The 10,158-nt window shown below is 39.0% G+C and overlaps 1 protein-coding gene across 1 annotated transcript in view; it reads left to right on the top strand.

The window, feature by feature from the left end:
* The window catches only part of dgkh (diacylglycerol kinase, eta), a 67,851-nt gene extending 61,723 nt beyond the window's left edge, over window positions 1-6,128 (top strand). The window contains 2 exon segments of the mRNA XM_032515260.1: window positions 66-196; window positions 4,168-6,128. Coding sequence (XP_032371151.1) covers window positions 66-196; window positions 4,168-4,254 — 218 coding nt within the window. The 3' untranslated portion in view covers window positions 4,255-6,128.
* Window positions 6,129-10,158: the final 4,030 nt, after the last annotated feature.

Here is a 10,158-nt window from a genome sequence, read left to right as displayed (position 1 = left end):
TGTGTGTCTGTGTGTGTGTGTGTCTGTGTGTGTGTGTTTGTGTGTGTGTGTGTCTGTGTGTGTAGTGGAGAGATGGGGCACAGAGGAGGTGGGCATCTGGCTGGAACAGCTGAGTCTGGGGGAGTACAGAGACACCTTCATCCGACACGACATCCGAGGCTCGGAGCTTCTGCACTTGGAGAGGAGGGACCTGAAGGTACAAAACACACACACACACAAACAAACACACATACCTGTTAAGTAAATCTGTGTGAGCCCTCTCATCCAACCAACAATCAACTCTTTCTCTCTGTCTACTGTATTTCTTTGCTCTTCAACCTGTTAGATGTCTCCCTGTTTTGCCACCTCTCGTGCTGCGCTGCATTGCTCTGCTTGGCTTCTACTGTCTGATCGTTGCTTGGTGAAAGAAAGAGACTCACTGTAACCCACTAACACTGTGTATCTGCTGAAGCGGAGAAGCCTACAGGGCAGGGATGGGGATGGGATAGACAGAAACTGGCAGTGAGTTTAGATGTGACATTGTGTGGAGACCTCCCCGTGGAGTTTACATTATTACATTCCAGTTAAATTAGTCACATACACACGGTCACTTCAATTTATTGTGATCCGTTGAACGTTTGCGTGATGCCGTCATCCTCAAAATGTAAGTGTCATGCAAACACCAGCTCTCCTGCTGTGCTCCTAAAGGGAGCACAAACAAACAACCGCACACAGAAGTGAAAAAAACATTGTTTTAAAACTTTCATTAACAGAAATGAGAGCCTGACCAAACTGAATTATGATGCTGATCCCAATATCACTATTTGATAACAAGAACATTCTCAACGATGCATATTACAAACAAACGTATAAGGATAAATATCTCTTAGATTTGGTCATTAAACTATTGTGACCAATACTAAGCATTTTACAGATAAATAATAAATGTGTCAGTGCTCTCTGGTGGACAAACTATGTCATGGAGACACTGTTTCTAAATATAAAATAATGTTACCTGAAGGCCACCATAGCATCTCATACAGGCTTGGAAATGGAGGCAGTTGATGCATCGACTGTAAAAGTGGAGCCAAACATCTGGATCGTTTCCCGGCAGCTGGCTGCACTATAGCCCCTCCATGTTGGCAGATGTGACATGGGCCAAACTAAAAAATCTAAATACATGTCAAATAAAAGTTTCCCAAGGATGGTTTCTGTCATCAGGAAAATTAAGGTTTGTTCAAACCTTAATTTTCCTGATCAGTTTGGTTTTTAATAGTTATTTGATGCCATAAAAAATAAAACAGGGCCAAACGTTGTGATTGACTTGCAATTGGTCCAGTGGGTGTATAGGTGGGATACTGCGGCTGCACCGCCCAATCACTCTTACTCCAAAATTACAAGACTGTGGTACATACAGTGGGAGGAAGTGGAGACGCGTCTTCCTTTATAGTCAGCTCAATTAGCAATGCTCAGATTACCAGGAGAACTGACGTGGTGGGTATGGGGATCCAGTGGAGAAATGGATGATTGACCTTGGTACTTGGATACTGCAGCTCCATTACGACCAGGTACAAATACAAACTGAAAATATTTTACATTTTAGTCAAATTATTCTCACTTCCCAACCCTGCCCCAAATGTAGGTCCCAGACAAAGAAATGAATAAACATTAAAATTACTAATGCGTCAAGCAGAGTTAAGAGGTCCACACACAATGTTTACAACATATCAACCATTTCCACATTGTTGTTTAACCCAGTGTCCATATTGTTATAGAACTACGACATGTTTAAAACCTAAGTCATACCATGTTAAGGAATTACAGTTTTACAAAAGAAAAGAAAGATTAAGAGAAGGTAATAAGTACAAAATGTATGAGTCCAGGTGGTCTTAGTAAGAGGTAGAGATTTTAAACAATCCAGATTATGTATTATTAAATAGTCGTTAAGACTAGAAAAGCGCTATATAAGAAAAGTCCATTTATTATGGGGCCCCGGATATCTTCAAATTTATCAGGTGAACCCCTCATGTCACATTTAACCTTCTCAAGGCTGAGGAATAGCGTGAGATCTTTAAACTACAGAGCAACTGTGGGTGTGTGACTAATAACTTTAACAATGGCTCTGAACTGTTCAGGGACACGTTCAATCTCAAAACGGTTTCCTGGTTAAACGACATGTTTCCTCAAAACGGTGTGTGACGGCTGTAAGATATCTTTTTCTTCTTTGGAGGACATGTCTCTTGTTTATTGGCTGGGTCACAGGTGATACCCAATCAGCAGAGACATGTCTGTAACCTCAGACACAAAAGTGTGTTTATTATTTTTACTGTACTTTTTCCTACTGTGAAATGTCAACATGTCTTTCAAAAAAAAAAAAAACTAAATAAAAGGCTGGTTTGTAATCCACTGTCAGAAACACGAAGGACGAGTGTGTGTTTGAGGTGGTATATCCCACAGTCTGACCATCGACCAGCAGCGGCACCCCCTCGCCCTCTCAATTCCCATGCTCTCATCTCCAATGCTGTCAACATGGCTTCAGAAGGCGCAAATTCAGAGAAGAAGGCTTCCGAGGGGAAAGAAAAGGGGGGAAAAAAAGCCTGCAGGGATCAAACATTTAAAGTGAAAATGAACCAGAAATCAAATCACTTTTGCTGCAAATTCAATATTTAAAACGTTGCGGACAAAAAGTTGATATAAAATTTCTAGGTGACCAAACAGTACACTCTAACTCATGTTAGCACACTGTGTGTGGGTGTGTGTGTGTGTGTGTGTGGTGTGTGTGTTTGTGTGTGTGTGTGTGTGTGTGTGTGTGTGTGTGTGTGTGTGTGTAAATGCCTTTTTTGATTCACAGACACTGGATTCACTAATGTCGGTTTGAAAGTTGTAAAGTGTTCAACGGTGTTCACAAATGCTTTTCATTTATTTGCCGAATGTCATTTACTTTACAGATATCCTGTTTAGTTTTATTTGTGGAACTTGTTTAATTTTGCAAATTCTTTGCCTGAGTTTGCAAATATTTTCTCTGTATGTGTGAAATATGTTTTATATTCATAGGATTTTACTTCCCACACAGATTGTCAGTCTGCTCACACAAATCTTACGTACGGAGGAGGATTAGGGCCACTGGTGAAAATTTAGTTGAGTTCTGACTTTTATTCAGAATTCTGAGAATAAATCAGAACTCCAATACATTTTTCACCAGTGGCCCTAATCCTCCTCCGTACTTAGACATATCTCCCAATAGTTTTATCCCTCATGTTGTCCTCGTCGGATTGACCCTATTTTTTATAACAATTTAGGGATTTTTTTTTTTTTTTGTAGGGGGGGGGGGTTTTATTTTGTTTTTTTGGATTTCTTGTGTATTTGTTTTTTTTCTTTTTTTTGTTTTTGGGTTTGTTTTTTTTGTTTGATGTTTTGTTTTTTTTTTCCTTTCGTTTTCCTATCATCAATGTTCTTTTTACGCTACCGCTATTGTAATTACCCAAATACCTGATTGATTCCAAACGACGCTCTTGCAAGTACACATCCTCTACTATCATTAATTTTGGGGTGTCTATTCAATTGGGGGCATACATTGTGAAAAGAAATTGAAGTGCTTTTTGAATCAGTATTAAGTAAAAGTTGACATGTTCCAGTCTGTGATTATCCCTCACATAAATTCCTTTAATTTTAGTCAAAATAATTCGTAATTTCTGCTTTTCTAACTCAAACATTAGCTATAATTTCCTAAAAATTAGGTTTTTTGAACATAAATTCCCAAAATAATAATAATAAAACTAAAGTTAATAAGTTATTGTTACGTGGTGTTGAAAATGTCAAAAAAAGTTAAAAACATTGATAAAAAGCGTCAACAAAATGTTGATTTTCAAATTATTTTTTTTGACGGGAAGACAACACAAGGGTTAGGATATTTCACTCAGAACCACAACTGCCGACTTCATGGGAAAGTTAGAGATAAAAGTCAGAGGATCAACCAAAGTCTTTAGGATTCAAATTTCATGTGGGTACCATGGATATCTGTACACACACACACACACACACACACACACTCAATCCATCCAACACAACAGATGTTGAGATATTTCAGTCGGGCTGCGCTAAAGGCCCGTGTTTGGTTATAAAACGTGACTGGAAATAGAAATGTCTCGATGTGTCTTTAATGTGCTGATCTTCCTGTTTATCCTTTAGGATCTGGGGATATCGAAAGTGGGTCATATGAAGAGAATTCTCCAGGGAACTAAGGACCTGGCAAAGGTGTCCATGGTTGACCTCTAACCCGGAAGCAGACGCTACCGGAGTGGGGGGGAACAAACATGTCCCCTTTACAGTCAGTGGAAGAGTTTGGGAGCACTGAAGGCACTGAAGGAGGAGGAGATAGGTATTCAAGGAGAGCTGGATTTGTACCCCTCTACTGAGAAAGCCTTTGTGAAGTTGTTAACAAGATACATCAGTGTGTTGGTTTGTGCTTTGGTGCCAAAATAACAGTCGAAAAAGAAAGCGGATGAAAATGCAAAAGGAAGTCATGGATCTTCACAAAAAAAGAAAAGAAGAAAGCCATTTCTAAGTAAATAACCATTCATAGCACACAATCAGGTATGCTACTAACCATACAGTTGACTTGTTTGATTTGTGGTAACAAACTAGTAGCAGAAAACAGGATTTCCATGACATGAGGATGGGGTTAAGCTTCAGTTCAGTTGGGTGTGAGTGTGAAAACGTGACATGTTTGCTGGATCACAGATCTGTAGATGCGTGAAAGCAACTCTCTGGTTGTTGTGGCACTGCCGTTTCGGTGGAGTCGGAGAAGATAACGTTGTGACATCACAGTCTCTCGGTGGTTATCTGTAAAGATGTGGTGTCTGGAAACAGTGGGATACCGTCGCATGCTATGCTTGCTCAAATTTCGATATGTTTAATTGCATGATTAGTGTCTTGATTTCTTCACGTGCGATAATAACACTCAGACAAGTTTTACATGACTTAAGTATTACGATGCCATTTGTTACTACTGAAAGCATCCCTTTTTTTTGGGTCTAAATACAACTTTTTCTAGATTTTATTTTGGTTTTTGGTTTTGTTTGCATGATAATGACCTGTGTCAAAAGATCCGTGCCATATTTTCAGTCATTTAGCTTAAAATTTGCTTTACATGTTTCCTTAGAAGTCACAAGAAGTATTTTTTATTTTTTATTTCAAAGAAGAAGCTGTTGTTGAGGTATGAATATATTGAATTAATATCTGTAAGTGGACATTCTCTGTGTGGATGTGAAGTCAGTACCAAAGTGAATGTCCAAGAAAACATGATCGTCTGATGATGTTTAGTTCGCGCCTCTTAATTTATTAGCCCAGTAGGTTCTTAGTTCTCAATGGGAAAGAGATTAGGAAGAAAGGAAACTTGGGGGCCTGAAGCCAACCACATGAACTGTAGGCTTGTTGAGGTTTTTTTAAGGAACACTTAAAAGGCACTTTTTACTTCTTGCTTCATGCAAGTGCAAATAAGCATATCATGACATAGAATTAACAGTTCACCTCAACTTTTTAACTTTTGGCAATTTAACACAGTATTTAACACTAATGGGAATAGCAGTTAGATATATCGGGTTTGAATATATAATAGAGCAGTTGATCTGCAGCCTGCATAGCGTTGTTTAAGTGCAGCTTTTATTTCTTCAAATAACAAGTTGATAGGACACTACTTTTACTTAGTTTCTTTTAAGACTGGTGGCATTACAGGGTATATTTCTATATGTGATGCTAAGTTTGTATATATATATATATATATATATATATATATATACAGTATATATATATGCACTGTATATACAGTATACGAGTGTATGCAAACAATGTTTGTAAGTGTTGTAGTCTAATGCATTTGTAGATTGCTGACATGGCATGCAGTGTCAACACATTTGATTGTGTATATTACACCAACAATTGTGCATTGATGATTTTGTTCTAATCTCTTGTACATGATAATGCTGTTGTATTCTAATGATGGTGCAATATTTCATCTCTTGTTTTGATACTGTCTCTGCAGCTTTCCGACATGATGTTTCTCGGTGTGGGTAGGGGGTGGGGGGGGCACCTCGAAAGAGTTTTTTTGTACGTGTACTCCTCCTTCGATGGTTTGGGGATTAGATTTTAAAAAGTGAGGCCCAGACTGAGTTCTCTTATGGACTTCAGATTTCTTCCAACAGTTGATTAGTTTGTAGTTTTGCTCCTCCGTGCTTCCAAGATGACACACTGAAGGAGGAATGTGTCATTGAATGAGTGGAATGGGCAGACGTGACTGTTAGGTGTGTTAAGCTGTAATGTGTATCACAGTGTATTTGTGTGCATTTGGGTGTGTCTGCTACAACGGTGGCATACTGTACCTTATAATCAATAAGATACTTACCATTGCTAACTGCTTTCATCATATCTGACCGTTTTCCCCTTTTTGGAGAATAATTTGTTGCTATAGGTTGGTTTTAATTCTGGCTTTTCCACCTTTAAGAGTATAATGTCTTCTGTTAAGAATTAGTTTAAAAGCCTACTTTTTTTTTTACTAAATATTGAGTGCTAAATATTTACATGCGCACAAGTTTTCATCTTTTATCAAAGTATCCTAAATAATAATAGAATGTGAGGGAATCAGGGGCTGACTCTACAGTGTATTGTCTCTAATATCCCACCAGAGGGCGATGTATCCCATCTCACCTCTCTACACTCCCTGGCTCACACTCTCAAACAGCACCACCACACACTTGCTCATGCCCACAATCAGTTGTGTCAGGCTACTGTTTTCAGTACAGTGCAGTGTTGGTCTTTGGCATGCATAAAATCTATAAGCCTACCATTCAAATTCTAATGTTTTTCTTTTAATGCGACCCAGAGCCAAAGATAGGTTAGTTACTATAAATCACAAAGTTTGAAACATCAGATTCTGACCTCAGTCTAAGCTGAAGTTTTTTTAGGATTATTTGTTGGCCACTTTGGGCATTTATTTCTACAGGACAGCTTAGACTTGAAAGGGGAGAGAGGGGGAATGACATAAAGCAAAGGGCCGCAGGTCGGGGTCGAACCTCAAGGAGTAAACCTCTATATCTGGGTGCCCACGCTACCAGGTGATCTAACCAGGTGCTCTAAGCTGTAGTCTGAGTTTGGCCTCACAGCTATTTAACCCTCTGAGGTCTAAGGACATTTTGATGATCGGATCCCGATGTGTAAAGAGATAATTTGGCCCTAAAACTGAAAAGTTGATGTTCACTTTTAAATATTTCTCCAGTCTCTCTTGAAATGACTAGGTTCACAAAAGGAGCGTGATATATGAATAAAATAGTAAATAAATCTCTAAAATGAACTTGTGTTTGTTGTCAAACCTGGCTTGGACTCGCCGGTGCGTCTTTAGCCCTCCGGGGGTTAATCTCCACCATGCCAGTCACCAAACTGAATCCACTTATACTGCGGTTCCTGGGCTGTGTCCGCCTGTGTTTCTGTTATCTGTGGGTCCAAAGGGTCTGCTGCATTCCCTGATTCACAAGTCTTCAGGCCCCCGACTCCAGGCGAGAGTACGCTTGACCTTTTTCCAATACAAAGTGGACGTAGCCTCCTGTCTCCCTTGCTGTGTTTTTCCAGTGGTCTGTATATAATGCTGCAAACTGCCTGGTTTTCAAAAACCAACGAAACCCATGCAAGGATCTCTTAAAGACAGGACAGCATGTAGTCTTTGACGTGGTTCCTAAAGTGATGGGAGAAAAGTGAGTTTCATTTGTTTACATTATGTTTACAACGGCACAGTTTTAATTTGTAATTATATATATATATATGTAGGTATAAACAATATTTGCATATTTATTGCCTAAGGTTAAAATGACATGATGTTTATTGTGTTTTCACATTTGGATTATAATGTTACAGTTGTCACCTGTATTACTATCTGGAGGATTTTGGTAAAGTAGTTGATCATTTTTATGACTACTAAATGACTGTTTTCTGTGCCTTTTTATGGTTAGAATGCATGGTTAACTATTTATTACAATTTGGAGTCACTGAGATGTGTATTTTTGTATTCTGAATAAATAAATGGTTCAGCTTTTGTTGTACATTTTAAGGTGCCTTAAAACAGGCTACCTATTCATATCTCTCTTCAATAAAAACCAAATACATATGCCGTGTGTTTCCGCGTCATTCTGTTTTGTTTACAAACTGAAAAAGCACTTTTTTTTTTAAACTTACGCTTTTGTCGCTTTTTTGACACTTTTTTCAACAGTTCCTTCACTTTCTTATACCATCGGTTTACTGTACACACCACAGACACCAACTTATTATCACTAGTTTTATACTTCTTATTTTTCAGTAATTTATGGTCAATAAACCTCATTTATATGAAATTATAACAAATGTGTTAAAAAAAGAAGTTGTAATCATGAATAGTTTGGACTAATAGTTAAGATCAAAGTTTGGAGACCATTTAAAACAGGGCTCTTCAACCGGGGTTCCTCAGAGTACAACCGAGGGGGGGGGGCATCAATTTTTAGTTAATTTTGGAAGATTTTTTCAAAAATTAAAAAGTCATGATTTCAACATATCATTAGGAAATATAACCCCCCACTGCTTACTGGCCTAGGTGATCACTAAGGCCATCACAGATACATGAACTCCTAAGGATCCACTGTGCTACATGTATGTGTAACACTTAAACATGATTTATTGAAATCATGCCCACAATTATCAGGCTATTTGAATAGCTCAAGATTCATGTCTAAAGGCTTTAGGCCACCCTACGGGTTATCGTAGGCGCTGTTTAATATGCAACTTCATGTTATACAAGACACGTAGGAGGGGGTCCCGGATCCGTCTCTCTTTCGGTTAAGAGGTCCTTGGATTAAACAATGTTGAAGGTCCCTGGTTTAAATGCTGTAAAACTGAAAAGGTTAACTGGGAGGAAGCAGGAACACCCAGATCCCATTCCCACCTGGAAGCTCCCCAGATCCCATTCCCACCTGGAAGCTCCCCAGATCCCATTCCCACCTGGAAGATCCCCAGATCCCATTCCCACCTGGAAGATCCCCAGATCCCATTCCCACCTGGAAGATCCCCAGTCCAACCACAGCCCCTGAGCAGCCCCACTGGGGTTAATTGGCTTGCTCAAGGGCACCTCAGTGGTGGTGATGAGGGAGGGACAAGCACTGCTCTTTCATTTTCCCCACCCCGATTTCATCCTGTTGGTCTGGGGATTGAACCGACAACCTCCCAGTCACAGGGTCACTTCTTTAACCTTTAGGCCTCCACTGCCCCATGTTCAATGGACGTTGTGAACTGAGGCGCTTGGGTAGCTCACGTGGTGCTAGCATGCAGCCGTGTGCAGATGTTCAGTCCTCGCTAATATATATATATATATATATATATATATATATATATATATATATATATATATATATATATATAAGCTTTTGCTCTGTTCTCAAATGAAAACAGTTTTTTAAAGTTCCTCTACCGCGCCGTAGGATACATCTGTTGTGGTAAATTCCATCAAAGTGTCTAAACTGACTAAAGCTTCTTTCTGAATGAAGACAGAGGGCCATCTGTGACATTTGAAGGTTTTTTTGGACACCCACATTAATTCCTTTAGGCAATAACAACAACAAACAAAGTTCTTCTTATTTGGATTATTATCTTAATAATCCATCTGAGAAGGTGTGGTTTTTAAATCTGCAGTGTTAACAAGATCTTATTAAAATGTAGTCAACAACCCAATAAAGCACCATTTTAAAAATTGCTGTTGCTTGGAAATGATTCTTGTTTTGACTTGTTTATAACTCCCGGCCCCATCTTCTTTACATTTTAAATTTTTGTTATGTCACCTTTCCAGTCACCACCACCAATCAAAGATCTGTAATTTATTTTTACGCAGTTAATTCTTTTCCTAAAATAAATATGTTGGGCTACACATCTTATTTTAAGGACTGAACCTCGGGCCATAACCCATGTATAAATATGTTTCAAGCAGCAACAGAAAGGGTAAAATTGTATTTTTGCTGTTGCATACAATGCTATAACACATACATGTTAACATAAAACAACCAAATAAATCCCGTTTGTAGTTTGGCTGCTGTGCTCGACAGGTCCAGTGCGACACATCGTTTTCTCGGCGTGCGATTAACGATGCCTCGAACCCTTCTGTTGTCAGGGGGG

The sequence above is a fragment of the Etheostoma spectabile genome, chromosome 5 (genome assembly GCF_008692095.1).
Source record: "Etheostoma spectabile isolate EspeVRDwgs_2016 chromosome 5, UIUC_Espe_1.0, whole genome shotgun sequence".
Classification (NCBI taxonomy): Eukaryota; Metazoa; Chordata; class Actinopteri; order Perciformes; family Percidae; genus Etheostoma; species Etheostoma spectabile.
The sequence above is the reverse complement of the archived record's forward strand: the minus strand, read 5'-3'. Positions and strand labels throughout refer to the sequence as shown.